The sequence below is a fragment of the Peromyscus maniculatus genome, chromosome 7 (assembly GCF_049852395.1).
Source record: "Peromyscus maniculatus bairdii isolate BWxNUB_F1_BW_parent chromosome 7, HU_Pman_BW_mat_3.1, whole genome shotgun sequence".
NCBI lineage: Eukaryota > Metazoa > Chordata > Mammalia > Rodentia > Cricetidae > Peromyscus > Peromyscus maniculatus.
This window is the reverse complement of record NC_134858.1, coordinates 22,108,594-22,131,375: the sequence shown is the minus strand read 5'-3', so window position 1 is coordinate 22,131,375 and position 22,782 is coordinate 22,108,594. Positions and strand designations below refer to the sequence as shown.

Here is a 22,782-nt window from a genome sequence, read left to right as displayed (position 1 = left end):
TATCTATCTATCTGTCTGTCTATGTATATCTATCTATCTATCTATCTATCTATCTATCTATCTATCTATCTATCTATCTATCTAATCTACCTGTCATCTATCTATCTATCTATCTATCTATCTATCTATCTATCTATCTATCTGTCTGTCTGTCTGTCTGTCTGTCTGTCTGTCTGTCTGTCTATCTATCTATCTATCTATCTATCTACCTACCTACCTACCTACCTACCTACCTACCTACCATCTATTAGTGTCATCTATCTCTCTGTCACAGAGCTAGCTATCACCTATTTACCTGCTATTTCTCTGGCTAATACAGGCAAACAGATCTGTATATAGTCTTGGGTACCTGTACACAAACCTGCTCCCCTTCTATCTTGTCACATCATTGCAAATTTATTTCCCTGACCCTTTCTCCCCCAGAGTTATTCCCAGAATGGAAGTTCAGCACCCACGGATATCTACATGCAGGGGCAACTATCTTCCATTATCATTTGATAAGGATTTAGGAACTTGATTCAGAATTTGGAAATGAGAAATTAATTCATGATTTCCTCCCCATAAGTATTGTTGTTGTCTTAAATGGGAGTCATTCAAAAAATAAGATCACCATCTTTCTGCACTCTGGGTGGTTAATCCCATTGGTGGAATAGTTCTTGTTCACCAAGAGCAACACTGCTTTTCTCTCTCTCTCTGTCTCTCTCTCTCTGTCTCTCTCTCTGTCTCTCTCTCTGTGTCTCTCTCTGTCTCTCTCTCTCTCTCTCTCTCTCTGTCTCTGTGTGTGTGTGTGTGTGTTTGTGTGTGCACGTGTATGTGCATGTCTGTGTGTGTTTTGCAGGAATGTCAGTCCTTCTACATGTTGGAAGCAGCAGTTCAGCCAGTCAATATTGTCTCATATATGTTTTGAATGATCAACTTGGCATTTATGTATGAGAGGATCCTGCCTATAATCACTGTAGTTTAGAGAGTTAACCATTTTTATAGGTACATCTGGATATTTTTTGTTTGTTTGTTTAGAGAAACATTGTTTAATGGTAAAGCTTAGCACACTCCAGCACCAGGACTGGCATGGAGTCGAAGCAGCAGGGACAGCTGGGTGACCCCATGGAGCCTCACATGGTGAAGAGGATGAGGAAGACGACCATCAAACAGAAGAGCCCCATGGCCTCAGACAAGGCAAAGCCCAGAATGGCATAGGAGAAGAGCTGTTGCTTGAGAGACGGGTTCCTGGCATAGCCAATAATCAAGCTACCAAACACTGTTCCAATGCCAGCCCCTGATCCAGCCACACCAACTGTGGCAGCCCCAGCACCAATGAACTTGGCGGCTGTGTCAATATCCAGGCAACAACACTGGTCTGGAATTCCCGTCTGTCCACCTGGAGAGGGGAGCTGCTGCATGAAGGCTGTTTAGATGGGGCCTCTGGTCTACGCAAGAGGGAAGCTGACACAGGCCTGATTAGACCCCTGGTACAGGAGCGGATCAGAACTGGAGAAAGGAGCAGTACCTTGGTGGTCTGCATTTTTCAATCTGCACTCCCACTCCCCTGCAGCCCCTGCTCGGCCCACGGCACTCTCTCTGCTCAAGGTGACTGACTCCTACATCTGGATATTTTTAATAAATGTTGAAGCTTTCAGAAATGCAGTTCCCTTATAGACAGAGGAGAGATGAGTTTGTTTAATTTGAAACCTTAACAGGGTTTCTTTGCCTGCTCAGAAAATCAGGTTAGTAAAACTGCTTATACTTGTGTGTCTCCATGAAAACATCTTTATTGGTTGTCATTTGTAGGTGTACAGGTGTAGGCATATGATTTCTTTGTCACCCTTCCAGGTAGTTATGCCCATATAGTTACATATAGAAATTGGCATTGCTTTATTATAAGTTTTTTTTTATTTATTTTACTCTTACTGTAGCTAATTATTAGAGTAGTATGCTGACTTTAAAAAATGTAGTAGTTAGTGTCATTGATACTTATCACTTTAGGATGGTTAAAGAGCATTATAAAATATTTGTTATAGGTAGGCCATCTCATTATGACAGTATGCTGACCTGCCTGTGGGCACCACTGTCTGTGTGCTGAACAGACCTCATATGGCCATGTATATAATTTCTGATTGAACAGGGACACACCAGCTTGAGAATTCACGTTTAAGCATTCATCCCCTTTCTCATCATCCAGAAAATGGGCATCTGTGATTCTGGTTATGAAGGCAAGGGATCTTTAATCTCCTTCAGAAGCTTCTGAACGAGTTCCTAGAGCCTTGGTGAGCTGTGACTACCTCTGCAGCTCAGATGGCTGTGTGCTGTGTGCCTATGCTCTGATGGCTGAGTCATGCTCAATGTGGTCTGTTTGGCATTTTGTATTTTAGAAAGGGGAGAAGAGCTATTCTTGCTATTTGACACACAGCTCAGGCCTTCGTGGGGCTTCTAAGTGCTTCTGAAAAGCAGAGATGAGGTATATCAGCTAAATAAAAGGAAGCAGCACAAATTCCTTCCCTTCTATATCTGCATCCGTTTGTTAATTATATAAATATTAACTCAGTAGGGTGTGTGTATAACCTAACTTTAGGCTTTGGGATGAGTAACTGAAGGGCAAGTCATTGCCCTTATGGATTTATAATTGTGACAGGAAAGGCAGACTTAATATGTATCTATCTATATCTATATCTATATATATCTTAACTAAACTATATTTATGAATGTGTCTCATGTTAGATACAAAAAGGAAACAGGGAAGAATCACCAAACTGAAATGAAACTAGAGGAGGGTTATTTAAAAAGACTTGTCAGGGAAGCCTGAGGATGTGTCATTGTTGGGGAATAAAGTAAGAGGAAGTAAACCATGCATCTGCCTGAGCATTTTGGACAGACAGCAGTGCAAACTGATTTTATGGATTCTAAGTATAGAAAGAAAAGAACAGAAGACCAGAAGGGTGAGTAATATAAGCTGTGGCCATAAGGGAGGTATTATTGACTCCAAAATTAAATATCCAGAAGAAAAAGAATGAACATCTACTTTTTTTGTGGGGAGACAGTGTCTTAAATGAAGTAACCAATTCGAGGGTGATTTGAATATAAGCTCCAGGTAGTTCAGTCCTAATCAGATTGTCTCCGAGCGATCCAGCCCATGATTTTGGTACTATACTCACAGAGAGAGGGATTAGGAGCCAGTAATAGGCTCTTGAAGCAGCCAGACACACTGGTGAATCCTGGGCCTTTTGTTCTAGCGAAAGGTAGAAGTGTCTGTAACACATTCCTTCCCTGCATGGCCTGCCCATCACCAGCTTGTTTTCAGAATGTTTGTACAGATTTGTGACACAAGGAGGGTCGTTGCTTACCGAGGATAATGACGATGCTATACTTGATGGCCTTGATTTTTGCTTTGGAGATGAGCCCTCGGTTGTAGCTGCTGCACAGTTTGCCACCTGTAGATGGAAAGAGGGGATGGTAAAATGGAGAAGACCATTCCTGTCAGCAGGAAGTCTGAAGGTTAGACTTACAGGCCTGCTGCTGTCCTGCTCCTCTGGGACATTCTTGGACTAAGGTGGCTCAGAAAGGGCTGTTAGGAGCTGTTCTATTTGCAACCTCCTGCAAATGCCATAGGGTGCCCACACTCTCCTAGAAGGTAAGGCCAGACTACCCGAATCAGCCAGAGCTGGAGTTAGACCACAGAGCTACAAGGGGTGGAGCCCACTGGTGAGGGCTGCTCTCAGGCTTGAGCTGTGCTGAGACACCCATGTAGTCACTTCAGCTACCCACTAGAATGCCTTCTCCAGACCAATTCACTGATCTCCCTGTGAAACTCTGATCTCTGTAAAGCCCAAGTTGCAGGACACAGGCACATCTGAACCTACACATAAACTCCAATCATACATGACTAGTATCTGAGGGCAAACTAGACAAGGGATGACTATGATAATCTGTGGAGAGGGTTTGTGTCATAATTCAAGTCCATGTATTGAAGGACTGACAAACGCGTGTTGAACACCCACTTCTTACAATGGAGAAGTAGTTATAAAAACTATGGTTGATTAAGATGTGTGCAAAGTGCACTAGATCTAATGAAATGAGTAAAGAGAAGGAGACTAGGGGATGGAAGATTGGTCTGAAGGAGTTGGTACTCTCAGAGCTTCCCATCTCATAGGACATGAAACCTTTACGCACACTCAGTGAACAAGCCTTGGAAAACTTGGGAAAGTTGTTTAAAGTTCCCAGCCTTTGTTTCCTAAATTTGGAAAATAAAATAAAAATGTATTCCAGGTGTCAAGCTCTATCCTGGCATGTCAATCATCTTGCCACTAGGAATGAATTATGTTTTAACTGTGTTTGGGGACGAACGTGAGCTGTCTTTGTAGAAGAAAACTGAGAGTATTACTACTATAGACAGTCTATTATACAATGGTGTTGCCATAGACAGCAGGAAATTATCAGGGTGAGATTATCTCCACAGGGGCAGGGAAAGATGATAGCAGATCAAATTATGTCCTTTCGAAGTGTCCCCACATGCTGGCCCAAGGTAACAGCTGGTCCCTAAACACTGTGGCTTTGAAAACTTAATTTGTCTTTCAGAAAAGTTTTTGAGAATGACATTTGTGCTCTGAAATCTTTTAAAATAGAAAATCTCAACACTTGCCACAGGATGACTAGTTGACAATATCATCAACTCCCTGCCCTCTGGATCTCCCAATGAGATCAGTGAGAATCATCTTTAATGTGACCACTGCAGGAAATGCAAAGCCTCCAGCTCCAAAGACAGCTCTTCAAAGAGAGCTGAGTTTCAGAATGCAGGTAATTCCCCTTTATTGGAAGATAAAAGGATTATTCTACTCAGGACTTGGCACTGAGCTGTACTGAAAGCAGTGAAATTCAGCTGTCACTGGATGAATGGCTTGGGAGGCTGGGAGGCAGCGGACTCATTAGATCTGAAGCTGGAAAGAGCATGCTTGCTAACACCGCGTTAGTTCCAGAGTGCAACTGTAGCAGGTTCATGCCAGAGATTTGATCTCTAAAGGGTCAGCTCCAGTTTTTAACCTTCCCAAAGATTCAGGCTCCCTCAGAGTTACCAGATCTCATTATTTCTTGTTTGTTTACGTAATTATGTAATTTGTAAATTTCTTTGAAGTTTGTTTATTTTTTTTTAATGTGTGAGTGCTGTCTGTATGTACACCTGCCTGCCAGAAGAGGGCATCAGATCACATTTATAGATGGTTGTGAGCCACCTTGTGGTTGCCGGGAATTGAACTCAGGACCTCTGGGAGCGTGACTAGTACTCTTAACTGCTGAGCCATCTCTCCAGCCTCTAACTGTATACTTATTATTGTGGAGAACAGAACACGAATGCCATGATGAATATTTGGAGGTCAGGGGACATGTTTGTGGAGTTGGATTTGTCCTTCCACCTCTACATAGCCTCCAGGGATTGACGCCACCTTAAGCAGAAGGCACCTTTATCCACCGAGCCTTCTTGCTGGCCCAGAATGCCATTCTCCATGTGGGCCCAGCACCTGAATCTGGGACTATGCTACGGAAACACTACCCTCTGGAACTTTGAATAGAGGTGAATTCTCTTCCTGTTGCATAGGGAAGACACCCCCACCCCACCCCTCTACACACACACACACACACACACACACACACACACACACACACACACACACACCAAGGACCTGGAATATATGCGAGTGATTTGTTTGAAACAAGGAAGTTTATCTGGAAATATTTTAAGACAAGTTGCATAGATTGAAATTTTATACACTAAATTTTTTAACACTTATGATTAATTTTGATCAATAAGAACTTTTCATCCACCAATATAACCCAGCTGTCCCTGGAGCTTCTCAGTTAAATTATTTTGTCTCATTAGGCCTGCTTCGCCTAGCTATGGGATGGGCCATTTCCTTCCTAGGATCCCCTGGTGCTTGTTTTTCTGGCAAACCCAAGGGCACATCTCAGAGCATCCCCAGATCTTTCCAGGCCACCATGTTCCCAGGCCACGCTTTGTCGTGAGCAGGTCTGGATCATTGCTGCTGCCCTGGGAAGCCATTGCTGTTCCACCTGCCCTTCCGGACCAGCCACCCCTGTGGAGAGGCTTTGGCTTGGGCAGTATCTGTGCGACAGCTGCGGCCCCTTTAGAGCCACCCCTGTGAGCTCTCTGAAGATGCCTGTGCCCTGGTGCAGCTGCCCTGCTCTCTGCTTCAAGACTCTTGGTCTCATTCCGTTCCTTGGTTGCAGATGGGTCAGCATCACTACCCAGGGCTACCAGCTCTCAACCTTCTGCTACCAGGATCCGGCGCCATGGCTTCACTGCCTGTGTTCTGCTGTTGCAGGGACCGGAGCAGAGCTGAGGAATCTTCCAGGACTTTTAGCATCTTGAGGTTCACATCCGACCCTCCCTCCCTCAGGACCGAAAGCAAAGAGTTTGATTATGCCAGAATGTTCCAGCTGACCCCAAACTTACATAGCCCTTTGACCTTAAAGCCCTGCAAGAACTTCCTGCCCCTTTCTCGTCTTGGGGTGTGCCTGCTCACCCCATTAGCGTGCTTATCTGAGGCTTTTTCTCGGGTTCTGTTTTTTTTTGTTTTGTTGTTGTTGTTTTGTTTGTTTGTTTGTTTTAAATCTCAGTACTAACAGGATGTAATGCCAGGGTCTGAGGAACAAACTCGCAACTCACAGGTTAGTTGTTTTTGTGCTCTGCCCTCCATTTTAGGCAAAAAAAATCTCTAGTTCTAAGGAATCCATGGCCTCTTCGGGCCTTCCTGGGTACCCAAGCATGATCGTAGTACACATACACACACACTGGAAAATACTCATACACATAAAATAAAAATAAGCAAATATTTAAAAGCCCTTCTGTTTTGTTAAGGGTGCTCTTGTTTTAGAGTTTATATAGCTGCTAGAGTTTCCCATCCTCTAGCAGACATTGGCACTGTATATGTAATGCTTCATAATAGAAACACAAAACACAAGACATTGAGCAGGCAGACAGCCAGTGGCAGGAACCTGGGGTACTGGTGATCTGTGTGGAGATGAGCCACATGCTGAGCCTGGTAAGGCAATCTGTGTGCCCACTCTGCCAGAGCACAGGAGATGAGGGAGGTAAACTGAGTGCTAATAGTGTATTAGCTTGATGGTTATGGTATTGATTTGTTACCGGCGTGTTTAGCAAGGAACTGGAGAAAAAGAGATGAGCTTCGATTGGAGTTGGTTGACTTAACAAGGACAATGAAGGAGTTAGAGAAAGTCTCCAAATTTTTCATCTTATAGAGTTTTAAATACCAACTGCCTCTGGAATGCCCTGGACATATTTCTTGTATGGCCTCATGTGACATGAAAATACAAAGCAGCCTTCAATCAGCCAGTGGCCCTTTCTAAACGTGCAGATCCCGACAAGAACAGCCCCATTCTCCAATGAAGCTATTAACATTGAGGAATTTTAACCAGAAAATATCCTTTTAAGATTTATCATTGAGGCAAAGATCAGACCAAGGACTTGGCTTCCCACTTGTTGCTTCAGAGGCCCCAGGATGGTCTCTACTGAATGGAGAGATGGGGAGCAGGAAGGGAAGAAAAGCAAGGTTTAGATTGGAGGGTTTTAGAGCCTGATGGCTGCCAGCATGTGAGACAGATTAGAAGCAAACAGACCAGCCACCTGCTGCATGTGTGAGCAATGTTCCTGCCAAGCAAACTGAAAACCATGAGATTCCTATGCATGCCAGTCCTTAGATTTATCAGATCATTTTTTTTAAACCAATTCTGTGGGCGGACAGTTACATCTACTTGGGAATTAAACCCACACTTCCCTAATTATTAATGGAGCTGTGAGTCTGGTTTTCCTTTCTGACAAATGCCTGCTCATGTTTTGCTGAGTTTTTACATGTGATTGTCTTTAAAATCTCCTTTCCAGTTGATCTTTAGGAGTTCTCCATGCCTTCTCTCTGTTCACCTTTTTCTGGTCACACTCCTCGAGTGTGCAGACTGGATTTTACAATGCTCACACATAGACAAACAAATCCATTTTCACTTGCAATTTAATGTAGTATTTATCTTGTCTTAAAAATCTTTTCCAATGTCATAAAGATATTATCTAGCTTTTGTTTAAAAATTAAAAACACTTTTTTACATATAAAACTAATTTCCACTTCCCTTCTGGACCAGAGATAAGAGCTTCCATCCTGACCCAGAGTTCCCATTTGGACAAGAGAGCTCCCATCTGGACAAGAGAGAGAGACTTCCTGAATCTGTCAGCTCTGTCTGATAAGAGCAAGAATGAACCACAAGGAGATGGACAGACGTCAAGGCAGAAGTACATACAACAAAATGAAGAGCAATACAGCATCACCAGAACCTAGCCCGCCTCCAACATCTAGACCTGAACATCAAAAATTGGAAGAAGCAGAAGAAAACAACCTTATGAATAACATCATGAAGAAGGTAGAGGCTTGTGTAGAGGAAAATATAAAAAAAAAATGGGAAGAACACTATAAACAACTAGAGGAAAGGGCAAACAAATTAGAAGAAAACAATAAAGTCCTGGAAGAAAACAATGAAGTACTGAAAGAAAATCATGAAAAAGCAATGAAACAAATAAAGGAAACAGTCCAAGACCTGAAAAGGGAAATAGAAAAAAATGAAGAAGACACAAACAGAGGGAATGCTGAAATAGAAAATTTGAGTAAGCAATCGGGAACTTCAGATGCAAGTATAACCAACAGAATGCAAGAGATGGAAGAGAGGATCTCTGGCGTTGAAGATACAGTAGAAGAAATAGATTCATCAGTCAAAGAAAACACTTAAGCCAACAAAGTCATGAACCAAAATATCCAAGAAATTTGGGACACCATGAAAAGACCAAACCTACGAATAATAGGGATAGAAGAAGGAGAAGAATACCAACTCAAAGGCACAGAAAATATATTCAACAAAATCATAGAAGAAAACTTTCCCAACTTAAAGAAGGAAATGCCTGTGAAGATACAAGAAGCCTATAGAACACCAAACAGACTAGACCCCCCAAAAAAGTCCCCTCGCCACATAATAATTAAACAACTAAACATACAGAATAAAGAAAGAATATTAAGAGCAGCAAAGGAAAAAGGCCAAGTGACCTATAAAGGCAAACCCATCAGAATAACACCCAATTTCTCAATGGAGACTTTGAAAGCCAGAAGGACCTGGACAGATGTAATGCAGACACTAAGAGACCATGGATGTCAGCCCAGACTAATATACCCAGCAAAACTTTCAGTCATTATAGACAGAGTGAACAAGACATTCCAAGACAAAGCCAGATTTAAACAATACTTATCCACAAACCCTACAGAAAGCACTAGAAGGAAAATTCCAACCCAAGGAAGTCAGATACACCCTCAAAAACACAGGCAATAGATAAAGCCAGAGCAGTAAACCCCAAAGAAGAGAAGTACACACACACTACCACCAAAAAATAACAGGGATGAACAATCACTGGTCCTTAATATCAATGGACTTAATTCACCTATAAAAAGACATAGGTTTACAGAATGGATATGAAAGCAGGACCCATCTTTCTGCTGCATACAAGAAACACATCTCAAATTCAAAGACAGACACTACCTAAGAATAAAAGGCTGGGAAAAGACTTTCCAATCAAACGGTCTTAAGAAACAAGCGGGTGTAGCCATCCTGATATCCAGCAAAATAGACTTCAAACTAAAATCAATCAAAAGAGATCAAGAAGGGCATTACATACTCATCACAGGAAAGATCCACTAAGATGAAGTTTCAATTCTGAACATTTGTGCCCCAAACACAAGGGCACCCACATATGTAAAAGAAACGTTACTAAAGTTTAAACCACATATAATACCCCACACATTAATAGTGGGAGATCTCAACATCCCACTTTTACCACTGGACAGATCTCCCAAATCGAAACTTAACAGAGAAATAAAGAACTACCTGATGTCATGACCCAAATGGACCTAATAGACATCTACAGAACATTCCATCCTAACAAAAAAAGAATATACCTTCTTCTCAGCACCCCATGGAACTTTCTCTAAAATCGACCACACACTTGGCCACAAAGCAAATCTCAACAGATACAAAACAATTGGAATAACCTCCTGTGTCCTATCAGACCACCATGGTTTAAAGTTAGATTTCAACAACAACAAAAACTACAGAAAACCTACATCTCATGGAAACTGAATAATGCTCAACTGAATCACCAATGGGTTAAGGAAGAAATAAAGAAAGAAATTAAAGACTTCCTAGAGATCAACGAAAATGAAGACAACACATACCCAAACTTATGGGACACTATGAAAGCAGTGCTAAGAGGGAAATCCATAGCATTAAATACCCACATAAAGAAGTTGGAGAAATCTCACACTAGTGACTTAACAGCACACCTGAAAGCTCTAGAACAAGAACAAGCAAAGTCTCCCAGGAAGAATAGATGCCAGGAAATTATCAAAATGAGAGGTGAAATCAATAAAATTGAAACTAAGAGAACAATACAAAAAATTAATGAAACAAAGAGTTGGTTCTTTGAGAAAATCAACAAGATAGACAAGCCCTTATTCAAACTGACCAAATTACAGAGAGAGAGAGCATCCAAATCAACAAAATCAGAAATAAAAAGGGGGATATAACAACAGACATTGAGGAAGTCCAGAGAATTATCAGGTCATATTTCAAAAACCTCTACTCCACAAAGCTGGAAAACCTAAAAGAAATGGACAATTTTCTGGATAGGTACCACATACCTAAGTTAAATCAAGACCAGATAAACTATTTAAATAGTCCAATAACACCCAAGGAAATAGAAACAGTCATTAAAAGTCTCCCAACCAAAAAAAGCCCAGGACCAGATGGTTTCAGTGTAGAATTTTACCAGATCTTCAAAGAAGAGTTAATACCAATATTCTCTAGATTGTTCCACACAATAGAAACAGAAGGAACATTACCAAACTCCTTCTATGAGGCTACATTTACCCTGATTCCTAAACCAAACAAGGATACAACAAAGAAAGAGAACTACAGACCAATCTCCCTCATGAACATTGATGCAAAAATACTCAATAAAATACTGGCAAACAGACTCCAAGAACACATCAAAACAATTATCCACCATGATCAAGTAGGCTTCATCCCAGGGATGCAAGGGTGGTTCAACATATGAAAGTCCATCAATGTAATACACCATATAAACAAACTCAAAGAAAAAAAAAATCACATGATCATCTCACTAGATGCAGAAAAGACATTTGACAAAATCCAACACCCCTTCATGATAAAAGTCTTGGAGCGATCAGGAATACAGGAAATATACCTAAACATAATAAAGGCAATTTACAGCAAGCCAACAACCAACATCAAATTAAATGGAGAGAAACTCAAAGCAATTCCAATAAAATCAGGAATGAGGCAAGGCTGTCCGCTCTCCCCATACTTATTCAATATAGTACTTGAAGTTCTAGCCAGAGCAATAAGACAACATAAGGAGATTAAGGGGATACAAATTGGAAAGGAAGAAGTCAAGCTTTCCCTATTTGCAGATGACATGATAGTATACTTGAGTGACCCCAAAGATTCCACCAAGGAACTGATAAAGCTTATAAACACCTTCAGCAACATAGCAGGATACAAAATCAACTCAAAAAAATCAGTAGCCCTCCTATACACAATGGACAAAGAAGCTGAGAAGGAAATCAGAGATACATCACCCTTTACAAGAGCCACAAATGACATAAAATACCTTGGGGTAACACTAACCAAGCAAGTGAAGGACCTATATGACAAGAATTTTAAGTCACTGAAAAAAGAAATTGAAGAAGATGTCAGAAAATGGAAAGATCTCCCATGCTCATGGATAGGCAGGACCAACATATTAAAAATATCAATTTTACCAAAAGCAATCTACAGATTCAATGCAATCCCCATCAAAATACCAACACAATTCTTCACAGACCTGGAAAGAATAATACTCAACTTCATATGGAAAAACAAAAAACCCAGGTTAGCCAAAAGAATCCTGTACAATAAAACAATCTCTGGAGGCATCACGATCCCTGACTTCAAGCTCTACTATAGAGCTACAGTAATAAAAACAGCTTGGTATTGGCATAAAAACCAGCATGTGGACCAATGGAATCAAATTGAAGACTCTGACATTAACCCGCACACCTATGAACATATAATTTTTGACAAAGAAGCCAAAAGTGTACAATGGAAAAAAGAAAGCATCTTCAATAATTGGTGCTGGCATAACTGGATATCAATGTGTAGAAGGCTGCAAATAGATCCATATCTGTCACCGTGCACAAAACGTAAGTCCAAGTGGATCAAGGACCTCAACATAAATCCAGCTACTCTGAACCTGCTAGGAGAGAAAGTAGGAAGTAGTCTTGAACACATTGCCATAGGAGATCACTTCCTAAATATAACACCAGTAGCACACACAGAGAGAAACAATCAATCAATGGGACCTCTTGAAACTGAGAAGCTTTTGTAGAGCAAAGGATACGGTCAACAAGGCAAAGCGACAGCCTACAGAATGGGAAAAGGTCTTCACCAACCTCACATCTGACAGAGGACTGATATCCAGAATATATAAGGAACTCAAGAAATTAGACATCAAAACGACCAACAGTCCAATTAAGAAATGGGCTATAGAACTAAACAGAGAATTCTCAACAGAGGAAACTCAAATGGCTGAAAGACATTTAAGGAATTGCTCAACATCCCTAGTCATCAGGGAAATGCAAATCAAAACATCTCTGAGATACCACCTTACACCTGTCAGAATGGCTAAGATCAAAAACACTGAAGACACTTTATGCTGGAGAGGATGTGGAACTAGGGGAACTCTCCTCCACTGCTGGTGGGAATGCAAGTTTGTACAACCACTTTGGAAATCAATATGGCACTTTCTTAGAAAACTGGGAATCAATCTCCCCCAAGATCCAGCTATACCACTCTTGGACATATACCCAAGGAATGCTCAATCATACCACAAGAGCATTTGCTCAGCTATGTTCATATCAGCATTGTTTTAACATCAAAAACCTGGAAACAACCTAGATGCCCTTCAACTGAAGAATGGATAAATAAATTGTGGCACATATACACAATGGAATACTATTCAGCAGAGAAAAACATGACATCATGAGGTTTGCAGGCAAATGGATGGATCTAAAAAAAATCATCCTGAGTGAGGTAACCCAGGCTCAGAAAGACAAATATGGTATGTACTCATTCATAGGAGGATATTAGAGGTGGAACAAGGATGACTGGGATGCTACTCACATCACCAGGGAGGCTACCTGGAAAACAGGACCCCAAGAAAGACACGAGGATCGCCCAATGATGGAGAAATGGCTGAGATCTACATTAACAACCTGGACATGAGTGGGAGAAATGAAGGGCAATGTCGAGGGAAAGAGAGCCTGTGGGAGAGGGAGTTCCCAGCTGGGTCAAGAACAGAGAGGGAGAACAAGGAATAGGAGACCATGGTAAATGAAGACCACATGAGAAAAGGAAGAAACAAAGTGCTAGAGAGGCCCACAGAAATCCACAAAGATACCTCCACAATAGACTGCTGGCAATGGTCGAGAGACAGCCCGAACTGACCTACTCTGGTGATGGGATAGCCAAACACCCTAATAGTCGTGCCAGAAACCCCATCCAAGGACTGAGGAATCTGGATGCAGACATCCACGGCTAGGCCCCGGGTGGAGCTCCGGGAGTCTAATTATCGAGAAAGAGGAGGGTTTATATGAGCTAGAATTGTTGAAACCAAGGTTGGATAAAGCAAAGGGACAATGAGCCGAACGAATGGAAACACATGAACTATGAACCAATTGCTGAGGGGCCCCCAACTGGATCAGGCCCTCTGAATAGGTGAGACAGTTGATTGGCTTGATCTCTTTGGGAGGCATCTAGGCAGTGGGACCGGGTCCTGTGCTCATTGCATGAGTTGGCTGTTTGAAAACTGGGGCTTATGCAGGGACGCTTGGCTCAGTCTGGGAGGAGGGGACTGGACCTGCCTGGACTGAGTCTACCAGGTTGACCTCAGTCTTTGGGGGAGGCTTTGCCCTGGAGGAGGTAGGAATGGGGGGTGGGCTGGGGGGAAGGGGAGGGGGGCAGGAGGGGGGAGAACAAGGGAATCCGTGGCTGATATGTAGAACTGAATGGTATTGTAAAATAAAATAAAAGGAAAAAAACTAATTTCCCTATGTTTGTCTATGGATTGAAGTAAAGTTTTAATTTCTTTCCCCACGATCTTCTGACATATGTCAAGAATTTATGCATGTATAGATCGGTTTGGGAGCACATTATTTTCTGCTGTTATCTATTTTATGTCAGCGACCCTGTACTCATAGCTTTGTCTTTACAATAAACCCATATTTGGCACAGAAAAAGATTTCTACTTTGTTCTATCTTTCCAGGAATATTTTGGATTTTTCTTGGCTCTTGAACATTTCTATCTTAAAAAAAACATCTGCCAGACAAAATAAAATGTTTTCATTCTCCTTTGAAAGGAATTGTATTAGTTTGCAGACCAGCTGGGACAAGCCAACATATTAATGATATGGAATCTCTCTAGCTACAAAATCCACACTAGTCATTTGCTCCTATCTTTATACTTTTCTCTCATGCATTTTGTTAGAAACAGGTGTAAAGGCATTTTTGTCTTTAGCTACTAAAGAAGCTGGTGCTGAGAGCACTTCATGGGCTTATCATAAAGCCGTCAAGCTGCAAAGCAGAAAGTTAACCTAGTTCCTAATCTGAAAGTTTTTTCTTTACCTCATTCTGCCTCATAGAATTTGAAACATGCAGTGTGATGCAGTATTGATCACATCACACCATCAAATCCATGATGGTGAGACCCAGTTCTCTCCAGAAATGTTATAATTTGTCAGTTTCATGGCTTTCCCTTCCCAATCTCCCATCCTCATGCAGTAAATTCCCTCACCATAAAGTATAGTTTCTCCTAGAATTCAAACACACCCAACCTTGTAAGAGCTAATGTTTGAGGTCTATGACATCTCTGTGTGGGAAAGCCTTTGGGTCATTTGTGAAACTGTTCCTTTTTTTTTTTTTTCTTTGAGTCAGTTCTGGGTGGGAAAAAGTAAACACACTTGTCATCAAGAAGAAGGGCTCCACACTAAGAGTGACTTGGGCTTGGCAGGCAGTGTTTACAAAGTGAGCGTCTGTTCACACTAATCTTAGCCAATGTACCTTGTTGATGAGCAATAACCCTGGCATGTCAGCACCACTGGAGACCCCATTACCATCCAGCTCCTGAGAGGCTTTTCTGTTCTGACACAAGGGACGTCAAAGCAAGTCCATTGATGAATAAAACACAGACAGGATATGATAGTCTGAGAATAGCAGTTAGCCTCATTCTGGAAGGAGGTCACAGATGGTGACAAGCTAAACACAGGTGTAATGGAGACTCAAAATTATATTAAGTAGTGAAAACTGACAGTAGCCGTTTCTAACTTTTCTAATTTAGGGAAAGGCAATGCTGTGCATGTTAGTGGACATACATCTCTAAGTGGCTTTGTACTGATTCAGTCTTAGAGGTTGGGAAGTCCAGTGCTGTTACTAAAAAATACAACAGGAAGGAGATATAAGGGACTCCATGGAGCGAAAGGAAGTAGCCGACAGTGATGGGGAGGTCTGCTGAGAATCACCCTAGATCACTCTGGCTGTGTGTGTCTTGTTCCATTTTCTGATTGTTGAACTCATGGAAAATGAGGTAAGCTTCACCATAGCTCATGGGGTGAGGAGTACAGGCAACAGACAAGCTGTTGGGAGTAGAGGAGCACACCAATCTTCCTCAATGGGCAGAAATCACAGGATAGAGGGTTGAAATCTGGAAGAGCAACAGGACCCTAGCTACCTCAACCAAACCCGACCCTGAACCTTCAAAGAGAGAAAAAATGTTTTAGAGATGGGCCAGGGGGGCTGCTCGAGAGGAGTATTGTGGATGGTATGCTGGGCCAAAGATCTTGAGTTTGGATTTCTAATAAAAACCTTTTTTTGAGAGGGGTGAATTTGAGCTCTTTTACAATTCATTTATCACTTCTCTTTCTATCATTCCCTTCCCCGTGGGAGGTGGACTGTCTTAAGTGGAAAAGCTGGGTGTTCTAATTAGTCACATGCATTTGGAGCCTGGTCATGTCACCAAGTGCTATATAGAGAAACTGCAAGACACCTCATTTTTGAGCCGTTTTTTATCTGCGAGATAGCACCTTAGAAGTTGGGCAGGGATTAGCGAGGTAACAAATGGAAAGGATGTCCAGTGGTCAATAGGAGATGCTCTGTCGTCCCTCTGTCCTGACTGTACCACTGGGACAGAGGGCCTGAGATTTTTGCCCATTGTCCTGTATTGCTTCAGGTACACAGGAGGACACAACAGAACTCACCTGCATTAAGATGGAGACGCCAAGCTTTGCATACCTCTCTGAATTCTTTAGGGAAAGAGACACATAGGCTCACATCCAATAAACCTTGTGGAGCCTCTTGGCTATCTCCTATCACATGGGGAAAGAAATTTCCACCATGATAAACCAAGGTCCATCTATGGCTGGTGCAGATTTGGGGTGCCCAAGTCCAAAAAAATGTTAGAAAGAATCTAATGCAGCTACTCAGTTAACTCACTGGAGCCCAAAGTCACATGACTTTGTAAGGTCGTGTAGCTCGCAGTGATAGATCCAGAGCAGAAGCCAGCTTCTTCTAATGTTTTGTATAGTACTTCATGGTCCTTGTCTGAGTGCAGATGGCATGGGTGCTGTGGTGTGTGTGTGTGTGTGTGTGTGTGTGTGTGTGTGTGTGTGTGTGTGTATGTATGTGTGTGTGTGCTATTGTATGTAGAAGTTTAAGTGTGTGAACATTTGTAGATATTTTGTGCATGTGTGCCTGCAGGGTATGTGTGTGTGTTCACATAAGGGATAGGAGAAGTGTGGGACCTAAGCTGAGTAATCTCATTCTCCATAAATGCCACATTATAGAAAAGGCAGAAACCTTTCTTCTTTCTGGCTCATTGGTTGGCTGGGTCTTTTCCAGTGTAACCTAACCAGGTATAGAACTCCTAGAGGTGCCCTGTAACTAAGTTCAGTGAAATGGAACTTGGGGAAGGGCTGTCTCAGTCCAGTCTTGTTGGGCTAAATATCAGAGAAAACATGTGGACTGAGTTGCACCTGACTTCAAGGCTAAGATCATCCTGTAATCAGATGGTAGACTTACCTATTTCTAAATTCCAGCCCAACAGAGAAGCCCATCTTCAGGTTTGGTAGATGTGTTGTACTCTCAAGGTTCTTTGTGCCTGGTACACAACTGGGGGACTCCCCATGCTGCCTCAAGTGCTACTTCAAGGGAATACATTTGCACAATCGAACAAGCTCAAAGTGCCCTCTTCCTTTTGCATTTTATTTATTTACTTATTTTTGTGGGGTTTAGCAGACAACTTTCTGGAGTCCATTCTCTCTTTCTACCATGTGAATTCTTGGTGTTGAACTCAGGTCCTCAGGCTTGTCAACAAATGCCTTAATATCCTGAACCATCTCACCTGCCTTCTTCCTGAGTTTTCAGGGAGGCCGAATGGAAGACAGAGCCCTCTGGGAAGATTTTGGGGGGCTCTGTTGTTGAGTCTTTCTGTAACCAGGGAGGCTTGTGGATCCAAGCAGTTGCAGATTGTACTGCTAGAGGAGAAGTTCTGTAGCAGAGTTGAGAGACGCTGAGCCTTACCTGAGCAGTTGGAAATCACTGTCTCATGGGCTTTGCTTTTAATCCAAATAGTTCGGATCACAAGGCCATAGATGACACTGCAGGAGGAACCAGAGGGAACATTAACATGGCTGATCAGTCCCTAGTGTGAGGATCCAGAGGGCTGACTACCCCCATTTCCCCTTGAAAAGGTGACTGTCCCAGCCAGCTATGCTGGCTATCCTGCGGGGACCATAAGAGTGAGGTGGAGGGAGCTGCTAGTCTCTTCAATGAAGAGATGAAAACCTGGAGGAGTCAAATAATCTAGATATTCAGCAGTACAGCATGGATTATAATTCAAACAACATAACCTTTGAAGGTAGAAAGAGGGTTATGTACATAGGGTTATGTACATGTATGTACATAATAATATATATATTTCGTTTTAGTTTTCATACTTTCCAGTGAGTGTGTGGGGGTGGGTGGGAGGAGAGGAAGTATGTAGAGGCCTATGGTTGATATCAGAAGTCAATCTCCATATTTATCTTCTGCTTTTTCAATGAAGTTGTGTTTCTTTTTTTTTTTTTTTTGGTTTTTCGAGACAGGGTTTCTCTGTGTAGCTTTGCGCCTTTTCCTGGAACTCACTCGGTAGCCCAGTCTGGCCTCGAACTCACAGAGATCCGCCTGGCTCTGCCTCCCGAGTGCTGGGATTAAAGGCGTGCGCCACCACCGCCCGGCTGAAGTTGTGTTTCTTAACCCCAGATTAAGACATGGTTTGTTTCACCAGCCAGCTTGTTTTTGGGATCCTCTGTCTCTGACTTGAATTCCAAGGCTGGATTTACAGATGGACCTTGCAAATGCTAGGAAAATGTCCATTATGTAGCCCAGGCTGGCTTCGAGCTCATAGTCCTCATGAATACACTCCCTACAGACGGGGCTTACAGGCCTATGCCACCATACCCCCTTACTATAGAACAGCCTCTGTGACCCTCCCTTGTATTCTTGCCGTAGGTGATCTTGTCTCCTTGAGTTCAACAGGGATCTGTTGTTGCTTGCCTCGGCTAAGTTGGTTACGATCCCTGAGGTTACACAGAATGAAGCAACTGTCTAACTGTGTATTTTGCAAGGCAAGGCTGCCTTTAATCCTGCAGCCCCAGTGAAATTAATTCTGCAAAAATATGAGGAACCTTGGAAAGACCCTTCCCCAGTTGTGCCTCTGGTGACCTTCCACACCTACTTAGCCCCTTGGTGATCACTTTACCCCAATACAGACCCAGTTAGCCTTGTCCAGGCCCTAACACAGACGCTACAGATCAGAGATGTATACCGTTTCAATGCACTCAGTTTGTCATAACCTGCTATACAGTAATTGATAACCAACACTCAGAGCCTAAGTTGAGATTCTATAGCACAAGCCTCTTGAAATTTTGAGTGTCAAATGTGATCACATTTAAAGAGCTGAGCATGCATAATGCTTGAATATCAGTGGACTTAAGAGTATAATTTTCCTTCTTCTTGCTGCCCACCCCCCATTTTTCCACATTCCATCTCACCCGTTTCTTCAGTGATGAGGTATATGCCAGCGGAATGTTAATAACATACACACATCAGCAAATTTTCTATTTCCCATCTCCTTTGATAAATGCAAAAATTTGAACTCTCCCTAATGTTACTTGACATTCAAAGTTTACAGAACATTTTAACTAAAAACTTTGGGAAAACACTGCCTTATTTTTAAACTGCATAATCTTTCCTCTTGAGAATTGGTAGTTAAAAAAAATCAGAGTTCCAATTTGTAGAAGCTGACAAAGCACTAATGGATTCTAATGGGCTTTAGACTATAACTTAATTAATGGCGATGTTAAAACTTTGTTTCTTATTGCTTTTTCTATTCTTGCTCTGGGAGCTCCTCTTAGTGCCTCAGGGAACCTCAGACCTTGGTGGCATATCTAGGGATTTTCCTGTAGTCTATATATTCCCATGAAGGAAAAAATGAGAAAGGCTAGCAGTGAGGCTTTTCTTTGCTCAAAATAGAACATTTGTTAGATCAGAACTCATTTTCCAGGTAAAGGAGACACAAGGTGTATTAGTTACTTTTCTAGTTGTTATCAAAGATCTGATAAGAAACAACCTTGAGGAAGAAGGGTAAATTTGCTGTGGTTTAAGGAGAACACATGGAGACTAGAATAGCTCCCAGCAATGTTAGCAGTCATGAGAGGCTGCTTGCTTGCATTTGTGTAGTTTAGATGTGGAACAGAAGGTGGGGTTGGGCTCTTAACCTTAAGAACCCACCTCCATCCCTCCCAAGATCTGCTTCCTTCAGTTCAGTTTCATCAGTCAAAGGTTCCACAACCACCCAAAAGAGCAGGAGACCACATGAGCCTGTAGGGGACATTGCACATGCAAACCACAGTGCAAGGTAAGATTCTGACCACCATGAGACATTAATGCTACCTGGCAATGATTCCAGAGTTTAACTCATTGCTAATTCAAATGTCATTGGCAACTAGTTCTATACATGATGGAAACATGAAGAAAGGTCTTATGTATGAAGGACTTGGGTCTAATTGACTCCTCTTCTACTTATAGGCACAAAGAAGAGCACAAAGCCAGGCCAGCCCTGACAGTTAGCTGGACAAATGGAGCTACTGCATATGTATCTTTGTGCTTTGCTGTTCCAGGCAAGCTGCTTCTTAGGAGCAACAGTCACTCATCCGAAATAGCGTCTTTGCATTTTTCTCCACTTGTCCATCTAATGAGTGAGCAAATGCTCACTTCTAAAGGACCCCAGAATCTGCACCTTCATTCCTATCTTCTCACCATTAGCTCAGATCTTTGCAATCTCTCTTTTACTGTGATAAAATACACACAGATTGCATTTTAATCCTTCTGATTAAATTGTCCCGTAACTGCTGTCTGACTGTCACCACCGCTTGTCTATAGAATTGATCAGCTTATTGTTAGGGTTTTAGCAGGCAAGGCTCGATGGAGAACTAGGGGGAAAGAGCCTATTGAAGTTGAGAAAAGTGAGGTTGAGGAAGTTTTTTTTTTTTTTAATGTTAAGTTGGAGGTCTTTTCTGATGTCTCAGTTACTGTTCCATTTCTGTGAAGAGATGCTGTGACTAAGGCAACTCATAAAATACAGCATTTAGTGGGGAGCTTGCTTCCAGATTCAGAGGGTTAGTCCATGACCATCATGGGGGAAAGCAGACATATATGGTGATGGAGCAAGAGCTTTTCATCCTGATTCACAGGCAGAAAAAAGACACTGTGCCTGCAGTGGGCTTTTGTAACCTCAAAGCCCAACCCATAGTGACCCAACAAGGACACTCTTGCTAATCCTTCCCAAACAGTTCCACTAATTGGGACCAAGAATTCAGACATAGGAGTCCATGGAGGCTATTCTCATTCAAACCACCACATCTGTCAAATACTGTCCCTACCAAACAAAAGGAGATGTGTCATGAACCTGCATATCATCCCTTTGTGGGAGCCATGCCAATCTCCCCAACTTTAGTTCATGTACTCTGGAAATACAGGAATCTTCTAACCTCTTCCCTGGCGATATCCTAATCTTTCCCTGTTCTGCCGTGGTAGCCGAGACCACGCATCATCAGTGATGGTGATGCAGGACAGATGGCTGCCAGCTTGACCCCTGACCCCGCCTGAGCAAGTTCATTTCCATGAGATGCTATCCCATCAGGGCATCAAAGCTCTCCACTACTGCCTCACTTCACGACACCCTGCTGCCTCTTCCCACCTCGTGGCTTCTTGACTTAACCTTTGCCCTGGGTTTCTCAGCCAACAGGAGCAAGACAACCAAATGAGTATGGGACCTCCTTTCCTGAACAGTGGACTCTGTTAAGAATGCGTTCCAGGGTTTTTCACCCCTCCTTGTTCTATTTCTGGGATACATTTCCTTTTGTCTGTTTATAGTCAATCATTCTCTACATGCTGCTTTGCAGTGAAACACTTCTTGTCCTGTTATTATTTCACAGTCAGCTTTTTCCCTTGGGACACCCTGTTGGAAAAACACAGGCTATGCTGACCCTTGTCTATGGCAGTCTGGTGCTGAAGGTTACGTCACATAGAAAGGAAAGGAAGTCTTAGATATTTCGAATACAACTTTTCCTGTGTCTTGGATTTCAGTAACTTTTTCAGGCGACTTTAGCTCCTTGAAAATGTGAAAACTGAAGGATTTCTCTGCCTGAGAGCACCTCACCCTGTAACTGTCTAGTTTACTTCCTGAATGTACAGAAGGCAATTTAAACCACCCATTCTCCTTTATGTAGTTCAGAGGCAGTTTAGGACTGTGAATGTTCTAGTTGTCCCTAGAGCCAGTCTTGTAGGTCCCTCTTGGAAGATCCCAGGGATAGACCACATGCCTTCATTTTGGATCAGAATGATGAGAAGATCAGAAGACACAGAGTTTGTGCTTTCACAGGTTGATTCTGTACTCAACAGAAACTCTGGGCTCCTGGGAGAGCGACAGTGAAGTGGTGGATTACATGTTTTGAAGTTTGGACTTGGTTCAATATATAGAATTTGTTTACATTTGTGCAAACAAATGAAAGAAAGAAACACACATACATATTCTTGTTTATGCACAATTAAGTCCTGGGATAGCACAGACCAGCAGCACTCATCTGTTTCTGAGGACAAAAAGTTGACTGGAGGAAGATCTCTAGTTTTTATTTCATACCTACATGTGCTTGTGAGAAATGTAAAATAAATGTACTGTCTTTTCTACAAAAGGGTTATGTAAGACAAAACTCCATTCAAACAGTATTGTAAAGAGCCTGCTTGCCAGAAATTCTGATTCTGCCAGGGTCAGCTCTTCCTGAAATCAAAATTTCTGTCCAGGGTTTCATTTGGTGTTCAGGATTGTATTTTGTGTATCAACTGTACCATTTAGAATTAACCAATAGTGTATGAATGTGAGGCTGAACTCTGACCACCGAGAGTGATGCACAGGACCCCTTTGCATTAGGAATAAAAACCTAGTGGTATCACATTGGCTGTGCTTCGTTGCTGGATTTGATGCAGTTAAGCACCCTCTGCAGAAATAAGCCTTATTACCTTGCC

The 22,782-nt window shown here is 42.2% G+C and overlaps 1 protein-coding gene and 1 pseudogene across 1 annotated transcript in view; both read right to left on the bottom strand.

Moving 5' to 3' along the window:
• Npsr1 (neuropeptide S receptor 1) overlaps window positions 1-22,782 on the bottom strand; it is a 196,218-nt gene that overhangs the window by 5,765 nt on the left and 167,671 nt on the right. Inside the window, exons 6-7 of the mRNA XM_016009934.3 lie at window positions 17,740-17,816; window positions 3,339-3,425 (exon numbers count right to left, since the gene is read on the bottom strand). Coding sequence (XP_015865420.1) covers window positions 3,339-3,425; window positions 17,740-17,816 — 164 coding nt within the window. The remainder of the gene's footprint in view (window positions 1-3,338; window positions 3,426-17,739; window positions 17,817-22,782) is intronic.
• Window positions 998-1,592, bottom strand: LOC102920469 (ATP synthase F(0) complex subunit C1, mitochondrial pseudogene; annotated as a pseudogene).